Source organism: Limulus polyphemus, unplaced genomic scaffold (genome assembly GCF_000517525.1).
Source record: "Limulus polyphemus unplaced genomic scaffold, Limulus_polyphemus-2.1.2 Scaffold9194, whole genome shotgun sequence".
NCBI lineage: Eukaryota > Metazoa > Arthropoda > Merostomata > Xiphosura > Limulidae > Limulus > Limulus polyphemus.
The window spans coordinates 5,655-20,987 of record NW_013674804.1 but is presented as its reverse complement, the minus strand read 5'-3'; the positions used below and the strand labels follow the sequence as shown (position 1 = coordinate 20,987).

The following is a 15,333-nucleotide window of genomic DNA, read 5'->3' as shown; positions in this document are numbered from 1 at the left end:
TAAAAATAGGCTCAAAAACTAACAAAACATAATCCCAATTAGATAACTTTTCAAGAAAATAAAAGTGTGTTTAAAACTAGTAAAACTGTGCGAGAAATAACGATAACCTGAGTGATAAATGATTATCCTGCTCCTACAGAAGTTTATTGAAAATGAAAACTACAAGTACATTCCAGCTTGCTATGAAAATTTGCGGAATACGACTATGAGATATGACCACTATATATTGTACATTTAGGAAACTTTGGTATATTTTGTTGTTTGTTTCAAAATTTCGCTAAAGTTACGTAAGGGTCATCTATAGACGTCGCTTATTGTGAGCTTATAAGCTAGAAGGCAAGCAGCTAGTCAACAGCATCAATCGCCAATTCTTGGGCTACTCTTATCTAATCCAATAATATGATTTGACTGCCACTCTTTTAGTGCCCTTTGATCCCAACGTACGAGGTTTTGTGGCAACGGGTCACGAACCATTAATCGACAGATTTACAGATCGGGAACTCTAACCATTAAACCACGTTTGGCCCACGAGAGAGGGTTATTAGAATAGTAAGCCCGAGACTTATTTCCTTCTGAAATAAACGCTACGCTTTATTATCCCACAAAATTCCTCTAAATACTTTCTTAATGTTGCCCGGCATGGCCAGATGGTTAGGGGGCGCTCGACTCGCAATCTGAGGTTCGCGGATTCGAATCCCCGTCACACCAAACATGCTCGCCCTTTCAGCCGTGGGGGCATTATAATGTGACGGTCAATCCACTATTAGTTGGTAAAAGAGTAGCCCAAGGGCTGGCGGTGGGTGGTGATGACTAGCTGCCTTCCCTCTAGTCTTACACTACTAAATTAGGGACGGCTAGCGCAGATAGCCCTCGTGTAGCTTTGCGCGAAATTCAAAAACAAACAAAACTGTTTTAATAAAGTTGTTCTTAGTATATGAAAATCGTTAATTACTTTCGGTTCATTTCTGCGTGACTTTTCGGCCATTTTGAAGTAAAATAGACCCCAAGCGGTTCCAGAGAGTTTGGAAGAACGAAGCTTTTTTAGCCTTTTATCAATATTACTAGTTTTTACCGAGGGGGGAGGGGGCGGAGCCTAACCTCTGATTGCGCGAATTGGGAAAAGCTTTGTTTAAACAGTATGTGGTTACTAGGAGACTGGCTTATTTCTTTTATCTACTCCAGAAACGTCTTTGTTCTATTATGTAGTGAAACCTTACCAAAGAGAAACCTCGCGCTTTATAATTCTCCACTTGTCGCTTTCTTCATGTGAGCTCGCTTCTTTAACTATAGGAAAAGCTGGATGTCATGCTCGCACGCTGTGTTAAACACAGGACGTTGTTCGGACAGCACACGTGACTGTTTGTGTGTGTGTGTGTTTTTTGTTTTTTTTACTGCTAGCGATACTTATTATCTGTGAAAAGTGTTTATGTCACTATGGATACGTAACAAACGTGTCACTGTGATGAGCGAACGAACGGCTTTCTTATATCTTCTAATGATAGGTGTCGCAACGTACGGTGTACGGCAGGAGAACTCGGATCGTAGAGTCGTACGTATGGTGGTACTTGCACCTGATGACAACGCTTTACCGTACTCGCTGTACAAAGTCTTGTCGGCCGTACTGTATGCTGTGAGGAGTCTAGAACGGGACAGTCCGGCCGGGCGATTTATACAAGTTCACCACCGCAACACTCAGTGCTCGTCCACCTATGGTCCACTAGCGGCTTTTGACTTCTATAACCTGGGTCAAGTGGACGTATTCCTTGGACCTCTTTGCCCGTATGTCCTGGCGCCTGTGGTGCGTTACGCCTCGGTATGGGGAGTGCCCTTACTCACGGCCGGCGGACAGAACGAAAATTTTGACCGTAAAAAACCCCATTACACGCTGTTGACCCGCATGAACGGTTCCTACTCTCAAATTGGACAAATATTTATAGAGATTCTCCGTAAGTTCCACTGGCAGATAGTATCGTTCCTGTTTAATAACTTTGACGATAAAACCCGAGGGCATTCTAACTGTTTCTTTACTCTCGGAGCAGTATCTACAACACTTGGTCAACAATCGAACTTCTACAGACAATTTGATGAAACAAGTTCCACCACTGACTACCATTTGCTTCTTAACGAAATGGCCTCACATTCCAGAAGTAAGTTATCTTACCCACATAATAACACGTTTCGACAAGGTTTTGAATCTTACCCACATCTTTCTACCAGTTGTCTCGTGCATTTTCTCCGTTGGTAATCTTTATTCAATTCAGATCCCAGGTAGAGACATTTTATTATGGTTAATGCAGTATAGGTGAAGTGTTCTTTTCTTGTTCCTATAAGCGTGTATAATATTATAGAAACAGACGTTTTCTTTGGCACAATGTGCTTAACTACAAACAAGCAAAGTTAGAATGCGAGGCTTAAACTTATTCAGTTACCAAACTTCTTACTTTAAATATATATATAAAAATATTTGGAGATCTCTCTGATGTTTTGACCAAGTCCAGCCCTTGGAGTAGGCGACGTGTGCTCCGCCCAGGGCGCCCATTACAAGGGGAGCTTAAATCGACATTAAAAAAAGCTTGATAACTCTATGAATGATAAGGGATGGCTGTGAGGGTTTTTTTTAATAGTTTTTGTTTAGTTTAGTGGATGGGGCAGTTTAGATGACCAACAGACCCCCTGTTGTCCCTAAGTGTTATGTTATTCTATGTTCAGTGTTGACTGACTGACGCATGTTTGGGCCTAAGAGGATGAGATCACTAGGGCCAAAAAATGAGCTCAAGTTTTACTAATATGTCTGTTTTTTTTTCAAGTGTCATTCTTTACTAAATCATTTAGTGTTGACAATCATATTATTTCATTAGGTCTATTAAAAACGAAGTTTTAATTTTTACAAAGAGTATAAAAAAGTCAAGCGTGGAGCTTATTTCTTTCTTTCATTAAAGGACGAAAGTGGTAGCGATATTTGTATACTGAAAAAATTTTGCTGGAGACAAAGTGACAATTAATTCCATTGTTTGATATGGTGCTGAGAACAAAGTGACAATTAATTCCATTGTTTGATATGGTGCTGAGAACAAAGTGACAATTAATTCCATTGTTTGATATGGTGCTGAGAATAAAGTGACAATTAATTCCATTGTTTGACGTGGTGCTGAGAACAAAGTGACAATTAATTCCATTGTTTGATATAGTGCTGAGAACAAAGTGACAATTAATTCCATTGTTTGACGTGGTGCTGAGAACAAAGTGACAATTAATTCCATTGTTTGACGTGGTGCTGAGAACAAAGTGACAATTAATTCCATTGTTTGATATGGTGCTGAGAACAAAGTGACAATTAATTCCATTGTTTGATATGGTGAATAGATTTAGCAAGAAGCTGATGGTAATACGAAACTTGATATGAAGAACAGTGGTGTAAATATAAAAGCATCCAAAGTAATTCGTATACCAAATATTAAAACTAAATTCAGGCTTATTAAGTGGCAGGGTATTTACCCAATAGGAAAAGAAATGGAATTTTCTTTAAACAAATGACCCATTTTCATATTTTCTGAACATTTCTACACGCCACGTGCACTGAAGATCAGAGATGAATGGAAGCTAACATTCTGGGCGTGGCATCTTACTACACAACACACGTTGGAAATTGACCATGATGTGTGTAAATATGTATTGATTTCTGTACGAGTTTTTATCTTGTTTTTAAAAAATCTAATTAATTGTTCTTCATGTTTGTTTCAGCTAAGTAAGACAGCTAGAATTCAGAGAAACATGTTGAACGTTTTTATATCATGAAATATTATTTGTATGAAAACGTCGATCGGTGACTTGATAATTGATTCACAGATGCCTTACAAATAGTTTAGGAGTCTCGAAGAAGCCATACAAACCTTTCGTTCAGAAGTCTGAGAAATCCATACACTCAGTCTCTTTATTTCCAGAGCACTTGGCCAAGGTACACGAATTAAATATTTAAAAACACTCTACCAAACAGAAACAGACACAATAGTTTCTCTCTGAAACTAATAAAATGCTTTATTCCCAAAAGCATGCGAAATCTATAGTCTTGTTTAAAAAAAGGTTGACTTCACTATCACCCAACAACAGTTGGAGAGACGACTAAATACGACGATCACCAGGGCAATTATACGCGAATAAGATGAAGACAGTGGCGAGTTTAGTCGAGAAACGACTTCCAAGAATGCCACGTCATTTACGTCAATACACTAATCTCATTATTTAAGAAAGGGAAGGCAGGTTGTATATCTTTGCACATGGTAAATATGCCAGACATTGTGAAAAGGTAGCTAACGAATTTATTAGAGGACTCCCCCCCCCTCAGAGAGGCAGACACCTCTGTATTAGTCCTAGCCGTAACTGACCGTCTGATAATTAGCGATACATTCATTACCTAAGACAGTTGTACTCAGGTTATGCCTCGTCTGCTAATTACCGATTGTAAAATAAAAGCGTTTTTGTCATTAAATAAAATTTTATGAATATTGGAATATCTTTAGCTGCAGCATCTGTTTTGGAAATATATTTGTGATACGAGATTACTGAAACAGATAAACGTATACAATATCATATTGTTTAGTGTAAATATTGACAATACCATATTGTTTGGTGTAAATATTGACAATATCATATTGTTTAGTGTAAATATTGACAATACCATATTGTTTGGTGTAAATATTGACAATATCATATTGTTTAGTGTAAATATTGACAATACCATATTGTTTGGTGTAAATATTGACAATATCATATTGTTTGGTGTAAATATTGACAATACCATATTGTTTGGTGTAAATATTGACAATACCATATTGTTTAGTGTAAATATTGACAATACCATATTGTTTGGTGTAAATATTGACAATACCATATTGTTTAGTGTAAATACTGACAATACCATATTGTTTGGTGTAAATTTTGACAATACCTTATTGTTTGGTGTAAATATTGTTGATTTTGTAATAAATGTCTTGCAATCAAGTAGTAATCACTAAGCCAATCTATTAAATGTTATAATATCGATATGGTGTGGTAGGTTTCATAATGACACGATGTTGTAGGTTTCTATCAACACAGTATGGTAAATATTATAATATCGATATGGTGTGGTAGGTTTCATAATGACACGATGTTGTAGGTTTCTATCAACACAGTATGGTAAACATTATATAATCAATATGGTGTGGTAGGTTTCATAATGACACAATGTTGTAGGTTTCTATCAACACAGTATGGTAAACATTATAATATCGATATGGTGTGGTAGGTTTCATAATGACACGATGTTGTAGGTTTCTATCAACACAGTATGGTAAACATTATAATATCGATATGGTGTGGTAGGTTTCATAATGACATGATGTTGTAGGTTTCTATCAACACAGTATGGTAAACATTATAATATCGATATGGTGTGGTAGGTTTCATAATGACATGATGTTGTAGGTTTCTATCAATAAGGTATGGTAAATATTATAATATCGATATGGTGTGGTAGGTTTCATAATGACATGATGTTGTAGGTTTCTATCAACACGGTATAGTAAATGTTATAATATCGATATGGTGTGGTAGGTTTCATAATGACATGATGTTGTAGGTTTCTATCAATACGGTATAGTAAATGTTATAATATCGATATGGTGTGATAGGTTTCATAATGGCGTCGTGTTGTAGGTTTCTATCAATACGGTATAGTAAATTTTATTATATCGATATGGTGTGGTAGGTTTCATAATGACATCGTGTTGTAGGTTTTTATCAATACGGTATAGTAAGTTTTATTATATCGATATGGTGTGATAGGTTTCACCACCGACATAATATTACAGATTTCACTACGGACATAGTGTTTGTAGGTTTCACTACCGAAATGGTGTTACGGGTTTCACTACCGACATGTCGTAGCAAGTTTTATCATGGACATGATGTGACACATACATATTCTAAAATTTCCGTTGTTAACAATATAGCACATAAATCGCCAGACAAGAACACCAGCAGAGATAAACCAGCTTAGCTGTCAAAAGTTATTATTATCAATATATGAAGTAAACTATATGGCTATCTTCAAGACTACGTGTGGGCCGGATCTTCTGTTATTAAACATGAAGTTTACTAAATGTCTCCTTTAACTGCTAGCTGGGTTGGATCATTTTGAGCTCCCTCTTCACTTATCAAGAGCGAATTTATTACCAAATAATGCCCCCCAAATGGCACAGCAGTATGTCTGCGGACTTACAACGCTAGAATCCGGGTTTCGATACCCGTGGTGGGCAGAGCACAGATAGCCCAATGTGTAGCTTTGTGCTTAATTACAAAACCAAATAATGATCTTTATCTGCAGCCATATAAACCCTGATCTCTTCTTTTCTTCGTCTATAGTTAATACTAAGCCTTAATAAATTAAATGTGTCACCTATTTTCTCGGTATTGGTAATGTTATGTCGGTTTTAATTTTATTTTTATTCATAGCTATTACCTCAGATTCTTTTAAGTTGGTTGATTCGTCACTTTTCTCATTAATCAGAATTAGTTATTTAGATAATTAGTACACTTGATGTCTTATTTACGACATATTCACTTGCGTCTGTTTTAATGAAGATTTATTTAAAGTTTTTGTTTCTTTGTTTTTGTAAAAGGAAACTGATGCACGGGGTGCTTATCTAAAATGAACTTACATTCTTGAAAAAGTTAAAAAATCTGAGGATGGGTGCTATTTAGTCAGCAGGCTAGCAACTTTAGGTAGACAAACCGCTGCTTGAAGGTGTAATGGTAGAGCATATTCTAAGTACCATAAATTCTTTGTTTAATCGTTTTTTGGCACGTTATAAAGGTCATCTTTGCACGTTATGATGTTGTCTGGTTATTCCCAAAATTCATCCCAGTTTCCTTTTAGTGAGAGAGTACGTGGTAATGGTCCAGCGCAATGGATGGTCGCAGTCTTGAATCGTGGTTGTGGATCTTGCTTAGCTTCAGATTTCGATAACACATGTGTATGATACCGCTTCTTCTTATTCCGTTTTTGGTGTACTTCATCCTGACTAAGCAGGGTGTGGCCTAATTGTTAGTGTACTGGGCTGAGGATTGGAAGCTCCGAAATACGATTCTTCAATATGCCACTGAAAATCTTCCTCATTTTCAGCTTTTTTGGGGGCGTTATAATACTGACAGTCAGTTCTTCTATTCGGTTAAGAGTAGCAGCATAGGCGGCAGATGCTGTTCACTGGTTATCTTGCTGTTGGTCAGCAGTTTTAAATTAAGGATGGGTATACATGTTCCCCCTGATCTGGCCCTTTACTCGCATAACGTCCAGTTCAGATTATAAACTACCAAAACACCAAAATTACAAGTATTTTATAGAAAAGTTAATTGTATGGGGTATTGCAAGAGCAGGCCTCGTGGTTAGCGTACCGGGCTGTGGGCCTGATGGTCCAAGTTCGCGTCCTGTTGTTGCAAAATCGCGCTTCTATTCCTACTATTCGATTAGAGTAGCCAAAGATTTTGCATGGCTAGCGCAGAAAGACCCTGAACAACTTTGCGACAAATTCCATCAACATACAAATCTTCACATTAAATAGCTTAAGGTAAGTACCCTCTCTCCCCAAGGCCGTTTTACTCCACACTAGTATTAATGTACATTTTTTTATCCATCTTTAATATTCATGTTATTTTGTACAATTACCATAGCATTTAGATTATTATTTTAATTAAGTTCCTAAATTCAGCGTTATTTAAAAATTGAATTTTGTTATGAATGTGGTGGGTCCCGTTTTTCCTCATCTTGGGGTTCAGTTTTGTCAGCTTATAGGTAAAACGGCCCCCAACCACAAAATGGTATATGTCTAATCCTTTTTTCAACTAGAAATGACATATATAATATAATTGCATTTTTTTTTGGTCTTACCCACCTTTCCTTAAGTGACTTTAAAAATGTATTTGAGAACAAATATTATTTGTTTGTTTTTTTTAAATTTCAATCATTATTCTCTTCCAGTAATTGTCATGTGTGCCTCTCCAGATTCAATTCGGGAAATTCTTCTGGCTGCTGAAGAACTAAAAATGGTGGACAGTGGTGAATATGTTTTCTTTAGCATTGAGCTGTTTACAAGGTAAGTAAATGAAACGGATAAAAATTAGGCAAAATATAATTAATTACACTTGTCATAAGACATTATGTTAGGCCTGTTTTATTTTTTAACACTACATTCTTAATCTGGTTCTTTAGGGATTTTCAAAAATTAGAAGAATCCAAATTAATAGTATTTCAACAAATGGCCTTTATAAATAGTATTCCGATAACTACCGTGTTCGTTGTATCGCAACCGGCCTGAAGAGCTCTGGGTTGAGCGAAAAGCGTCGACGACAAGGAATATGACGAATATTGTGTGGTTGAAATACTCTTCTAATTCTTGAAAATCCCTAAGAATGTTGTGTTAAAAATATAATAGGCCTAACATAATGTGGTATGACAAGTATAATTAACTATGTGTTAAAAATATAATAGGCCTAACATAATGTCTTATGACAAGTATAATTAACTATGTGTTAAAAATATAATAGGCCTAACATTCTTATGACAAGTATAATTAACTATGTGTTAAAAACCTCTTATAATAACACTGTTTACGAATTGCCCACCAAGAATTTAATAAAGTCAATATACCAATGACTGAAAGAAAGAAAACACGAAGAGTCAAGAATTGTTTTAATTTGGACTCCATAAATGGTTCACAAAATGAGGTTACTGGCATTTCGAATGTTTGACCAAAGTTAATGGAGCACATAGAAAACGTTACCTAGACCTTACATTACGTCATATTCGAAATACGTTATCTAGACCTAACATTACGCCATCTTCGAAATACGTTATCTAGACCTAACATTACGCCATCTTCGAAACACGTTATCTAGACCTAACATTACGTCATCTCCGAAATACATTATCTAGACCTTACATTACGTCATCTCCGAAATACATTATCTAGACCTTACATTACGTCATCTCCGAAATACATTATCTAGACCTTACATTACGTCATATTCGAAATACGTTATCTAGACCTTACATTACGTCATATTCGAAATACATTATCTAGACCTAACATTACGTCATATTCGAAATACATTATCTAGACCTTACATTACGTCATCTCCGAAATACATTATCTAGACCTAACATTACGTCATCTCAGTTATATCTTGGAACTGATATCACAAGCACTTAGGATAAACCCAAAATACATGGAAATATATATAATTGTATCATTGCCACACCTTTGAAACTGCGTCACACGGAGGTCGCACGAGCCCAACTAGTGAGTTTACTGTAGAACTAAAATGTAAATGCTTTTATAAACAAAGTTTATTGTATATATATAAAATAATATTTAACAAGGCATATACCGCTTACAGTAATCTGAACAGATTTCTTAATATGCTAGATTATCTTTCTCAGCTATGATATTTTGAAATAGCGAAAAAAAAATTCTAAATAAAAACAAATTATACAAATGAAATAATGCTCATGTAAAGTTTATAGTTATCCATCCGTCAATCTGTAGAGTGATAGACAAAGCAATACACTGAACAGACAGAACGGAATTGATAGATATATTTCACTGTCGTAGTTACAATGGCAATTATTGTGGTGTGAACGTCTTCCACAAGCTGGCGAAGCGTGGTTATAGTTAATTATACTTGTCAGAAAATTTGTTAGGCCTATTATATCATTTTGTTGAAATGGCAATTCGCAAACAGTGTGATTATAAGCTTACATTGCATTAATAATATTGCACCAAAAGAACAGTTGGTCGGTTGGTGTGAAACTCAGAGTTACATAATGGGATATCTATGCTCTACCCCAATTTGTGGCGTTATAATCCCTCAGCCATCAAGGGGGGGGGGGCCTTAAATAAGGAAGAAGTGACGAACTCGTTAACAATCAAGACCAATCTACAGTATTAACCATTTTTGTTAAAGCTCAGTTCTGTTCTTTAGGCTCCTCACTGTTGGCTCAGCAGAAAGTCATTGTGTAGCTTTGTGTTTGACAAAAAAAGACACATTAATACGCAAAAACGGAAATGGATGACTGTGTGATTGTTATAAGTTTACCGAAAGGGATTATGGGTTTGAAACACTCTGCGTCTAAATAATTAAAACCACAATAGAAGATCCACTTCAATAGACTAGTGTTGTGGTTTTAATTACGTTTTTTACTTTTAACGATCCGAAATTAATATCTAATAATTGATCGTATTAAAAATAAATACACAGCGGTATGTCTACGGACTTACAACGCTAGAATCCTGGTTTCGATACCGTGGTGGGCAGAGTACAGATAGCCCATTGTGTAGCTTTGTGCTTAATTACAAACAAACAAACAATCTGTTGTGGTTTTAATTACGTCACTAGTCTGTTCAAGTGGATCTTCTATTGTGGTTTTAATTACGTCACTAGTCTATTGAAGTGGATATTCTATTGTGTTTTTAATTACGTCACTATTCTGTTGAAGTGGATCTTCTATTGTGGTTTTAATTACGTCACTAGTCTAATGAAGTGGATCTTCTGAAAAAAAGCAGACAGAAGAATTTAAGTGTTTCACAAAGAAATTTTGGCATAATCGGGGATTTAACTTGTAATCTTTAATCTACGATAGGCAGATGCTTTCTTAAGTGAATATTTTGTATGCTAATTTCAGTGACTTTTGGTAAGTTTTGCGCTTTTTTTCTTAAAACGAAACCTGAAAAAATAGATTTTGTAAATTGATTAAGAACATAATGTATATACATATGTTTACCACCGCTGTCTATTTCACTTCAAAACCTAGATAACTAACTGTCTGATATATTTCTATGTTTGCCCAGTAAAAATGAAAGTCGACAGCCTTGGTACAGAGAAAACGACACACGAGACAGGAACGAACGAGCCCGTAAAGCTTACGAAGCTTTATTGACTGTAACAGCCCGAGTTCCCGAGACTCCGGAATATGCCGAATTTTCTCGAGCAGTGAAGAAAATCGCTCGAGACCAGTTCGGATTTGATTACGGAAAGGAGGGGGTAGTGTTATCTTTAAAATTGTTGACCTATTTGTAATTTTTTCTAAGTCTGCGACTCAAACATAGATTTTTCTAAGACAAAATCATCTAAAATCATACTGTTTGTTTGCTTTATCGCAAAGCTACACAATGGGCTACCTGCACTCTGCCCACCACTAGACTCGAACCTCAGATTTTAGCGTTGTGACTCAGTGAACTGACCACTGGGTGGACCCAGATCCTGGATCTCCATAGAGCTATACGGCTGCGTTTTATTTATAATATTTTTCTTTCAGTAACTGCCCACTATTCAAGGACTGACATAAAATAGTACCAAGTGGCTCACATATCCACACCTTAACCTCCTTCAAAACTCTTGGAGAAATATTATGTGGCCTAGGATCCTTTTTATTTTTTCAACTTCCCGATTTTTTCTTAACAAGCTTTTAATTAATGCAATCATATTTTCCAACCTTGTTTCCATCTACCAACTGTTCAAGATAAGGAATACTGCTTAAATCTTCATTAGTAAAAACTAAAGAAAAAGCAGAATTTAATAACCCAGAAATCTCATAATCATCAGATACGAGCCTTCTTTTATCATCCCTCAAGGGACCTACCCCAATCCTAACATCTTATTTACCCTAAACATGTTTAAAGAAATCCTTACTGTTAATTTTTATATTCTTAGCCAAAGTTTTCTCATGCATCCTTTTTGATTCCGAATTTCCTGTTTCACCAAATCTCTTGATCTTCTAGAATCTTCTATAATATTCTAAGTCTGCCGTAATTCTTGTCAATTTAAATTTCTTATGAGGCAAAAATTCTTATTTCGATACCTGTGGTAAACAGAGCACAGATAGCCCATTGTGAAGCTTTGCGCTTAAGAACAAACAATTAAAATAATAGAAAATTATCCAAAATTCAAAAATGAATTTTATACAAATACTCTAGTGTACTTCATAAAACGGGGACATAACGAACTTCATAATCTTGGGGTAAAATAATTGTTTTCTTAATCCTGCGACATAAATTTACAAAAGAAACAACTGTTCTAAATTTCTTTATAATTACATATATCATAAAAATAATGAAATATATGTGTGTGTGTGTGTGTGTTAGTGTTTTTTGAATAAAGGGTTTAGACTGGAGACAGAGATTTAAACTAACATTAATTAATGTAGCTTACAACTTAATTGTTGTTGTTCATACAGTTTAACAATATAAATAGCATCTCAACCGCTAATGAGTCTGTCATATACCAGCGACCTAATGAGACTCGGTATTGAACGAAAAGCCTCATCGGCACTGGATATAGCACATATACTGTGGTTGACATATTGTTATACTTTCACGAGCATTATCTATGAATAAGATTTAGAGTAAGCTGCATACACACAGAGTTATTACACCACCATGCCCTTTGTGTTAAAGCTTTTATAACGCTAATACGTAATATATTGAAAGCTGTATAGAATATTCTTGTATTCTATATGAAACGTTATTTTTCCTATGAAATTATGAGTATGATCTGGTTTAACGTGCCTTATCTATGGGTACAGGTGAACACTTTTGTGACAGCTTTCCACGAAGCCGTATTTTTGTACGCTTTGGCAGTGAACGAAACGCTAGCCGAGGGAGGAAGTATTACCAACGGAAGTTACGTCACCCAGAAAATGTGGAACCGGACATTCGATGGTTAGTATTTAAGATCTCCAAATAGTCCAGTATTTTGACGTATTTCCTGATTAATAGAGTACTGTAAAATTCTCTAGAACTATAACGAAAAAAGAATTTAAAATGTTATTCTAAAATATGAAGGAAGCATTTAATTAAAAGGAAAATAGTTTTTATTTAAAGAGTTTTAATAATCTATAAACTCAATATATAGAACATTAGTAATAATGTATAAACTCAATATATAGAACATTAGTAATAATGTAAAAACTTAATACATAGAACATTAGTAATAATGTAAAAGCTTAATACATAGAACATTAGTAATAATGTAAAAGCTTAATACATAGAACATTAGCAACAATGTATAAGATCAATAGATAGAACATTTGCACCAATGTATATGCTTATTACATAGAACGTTAGTAACAATCTGTAAGCCCATTATATAGAACATTAGTAATAATGTATAAGCTCAATACATAGAACATTAGTAACAATGTATAAGCTCAATACATAGAACATTTGCAACAATGTATATGCTCATTACATAGAACGTTAGTAACAATGTGTAAGCCCATTATATAGAACATTAGTAATAATGTATAAGCTCAATACATAGAACATTAGCAACAATGTATAAGCTCAATACATAGAACATTAGTAACAATGTATAAGCTCAATACATAGAACATTAGCAACAATGTGTAAGCCCAATATATAGAACATTAGTAATAATGTATAAGCTCAATACATAGAACATTAGTAATAATGTATAAGCTCAATACATAGAACATTTGCAACAATGTATAAGATCATTAGATAGAACATTGCCTTACAACGCTAAAATCCGGGTTTCGTTACCCGTGGTGGGCAGAGCACATGTAGCCCATTGTGTAGCTTTGTGCTTAATTACAAACAAACAATCTCTAATTTTTCTTCTGTCAATGTCAGGTTCGTGTTTTAGTTCTGTGACATTCTGTTCTGAAAGACTGTGGTTGTTTTTATTCGTATGTTCATGAACTTGGGAAGGGGGTTTTTGGGTATTATTTTAATCTGATCTTCAGTTACGTCTCGTTTCACCTATGTAATGGACTGGATAATTGTTACACTTTATTTTCTAAATGTTTTCTGGTGAGGTGGGTTCGTTACACAATTTTCCTAACATGTGTTTAATTTTCATTCAAGGGGTGAAAATTAATCTAGGCGTTATATTAAGGTTATATTTATGTGCCAGTTGTTTCCAAATTTCTGATAGAGGTATGTTAATATTGGCTTTTCAATTCAGAATAATCTTACCTGTTTATTGCTTAGTCAAACATTTTAATGCAACAAGTATGCTACACGATGGCACAATGTCGTTGTCATTGCGTGACGACAAGCATTCAGACGTCTCTGCATATTCAGCTAAGTTTGTCTTCATTACAACTTTACATTTACTTTACTTTGCAATAATTTAGCTTCGGTTCTTTCATAGACTGCTACTTTTTATCTTTACTACGGGTTTTATTCTTCGTTTTTTTGTGAGTTTCTTTGTTACAACTCGTAAAACCGTGTCATAAGCTGAAGGTTCATAACTGTTTCATACTCTGTACACTATTATAAGTGCCGTTACTTTATTGTTTACTTTACGTGTGGTTGTAATAAATAAAGATATATCTACGTGAGTTTGTTTGTCTGACCACGTAAATTTTTTCAAATATATCAGGAGTTATCGATCTAACATATAATGCCTGCAAGAAAACTTAGCTTAAATGGCATGTGTGAAAATAAGGAAAATTTAAGCGAAGGGTATGAAAACTACCGCAAATTTTTTGCGGGTCGCGACTAGCAAATAACAATAATGTGTTGTTTATTAATCCTAAGCCTAATTATGCTTTGTAAACAACTTTAAATAAAACTGATAATAAGTACTCTTCACTTACTTAATCTCGTTCATACCATAACAGTTGTTGTTAATGCAATTGATGTTATAAATAGATCCTGGACAACAATTATGTCTTATCCCACTTGGCCTGATGAGGCCTGGTATTGTGCGAAAGGTCTCGTCGGCACTGAATATGGGAGATAATATATTTGACATATTGTTACATATTATTTGGAAAGAACGAAGTACACGTTGTACGGTATGTAACAGTTGCATGTGATTTCAACCTCTCTAGATTACTTTGATGACATAATATACGACACAATAATTACAGGAATTACTGGAAAAGTCAGTATTGATGCTAATGGCGACAGAAATGCCGATTACAGTTTGATGGACATGGATCCAGTTACAGGATTATTTGAGGTATTTAACAGTTGTAGCATTTGGAAAATAACCGAAACATTTTAGACTAAACTTACATACATATATAGTGTTAGTTGATGTTTGTAATTGTAGTTTGTTCAGTGTATGTAAAAAAAAATAAGAAGTACACGTTAATCTGAAAGTTTTTTTAAAAAACATTTACTATAGTTTTTAGTTTGTGTAAGTATGAAACTTAAAACTATTTCATAATAAGAAAAACTGTAAAGAAAGTTATTGAAATGAAAAGTCCTTATCGATTTGACTGATATTTTTGAAGAAGGGCAGAATTCTCATTATCTCTCTCTCTAG

The 15,333-nt window shown here is 34.9% G+C and overlaps 1 protein-coding gene across 2 annotated transcripts in view; it reads left to right on the top strand.

Moving 5' to 3' along the window:
• The first annotated feature begins 1,295 nt into the window (after positions 1 to 1,295).
• Positions 1,296 to 15,333, top strand: part of LOC106475800 (atrial natriuretic peptide receptor 1-like) — an 18,047-nt gene continuing 4,009 nt past the window's right edge. For both annotated transcript variants that reach the window (XM_022379828.1, XM_013936476.2), the window contains exons 1-5: positions 1,296 to 2,147; positions 8,015 to 8,129; positions 10,884 to 11,076; positions 12,617 to 12,752; positions 14,933 to 15,024. In XM_022379828.1, the coding sequence (XP_022235536.1) occupies positions 1,427 to 2,147; positions 8,015 to 8,129; positions 10,884 to 11,076; positions 12,617 to 12,752; positions 14,933 to 15,024 (1,257 nt within the window). In that variant the 5' untranslated portion in view covers positions 1,296 to 1,426. The remainder of the gene's footprint in view (positions 2,148 to 8,014; positions 8,130 to 10,883; positions 11,077 to 12,616; positions 12,753 to 14,932; positions 15,025 to 15,333) is intronic.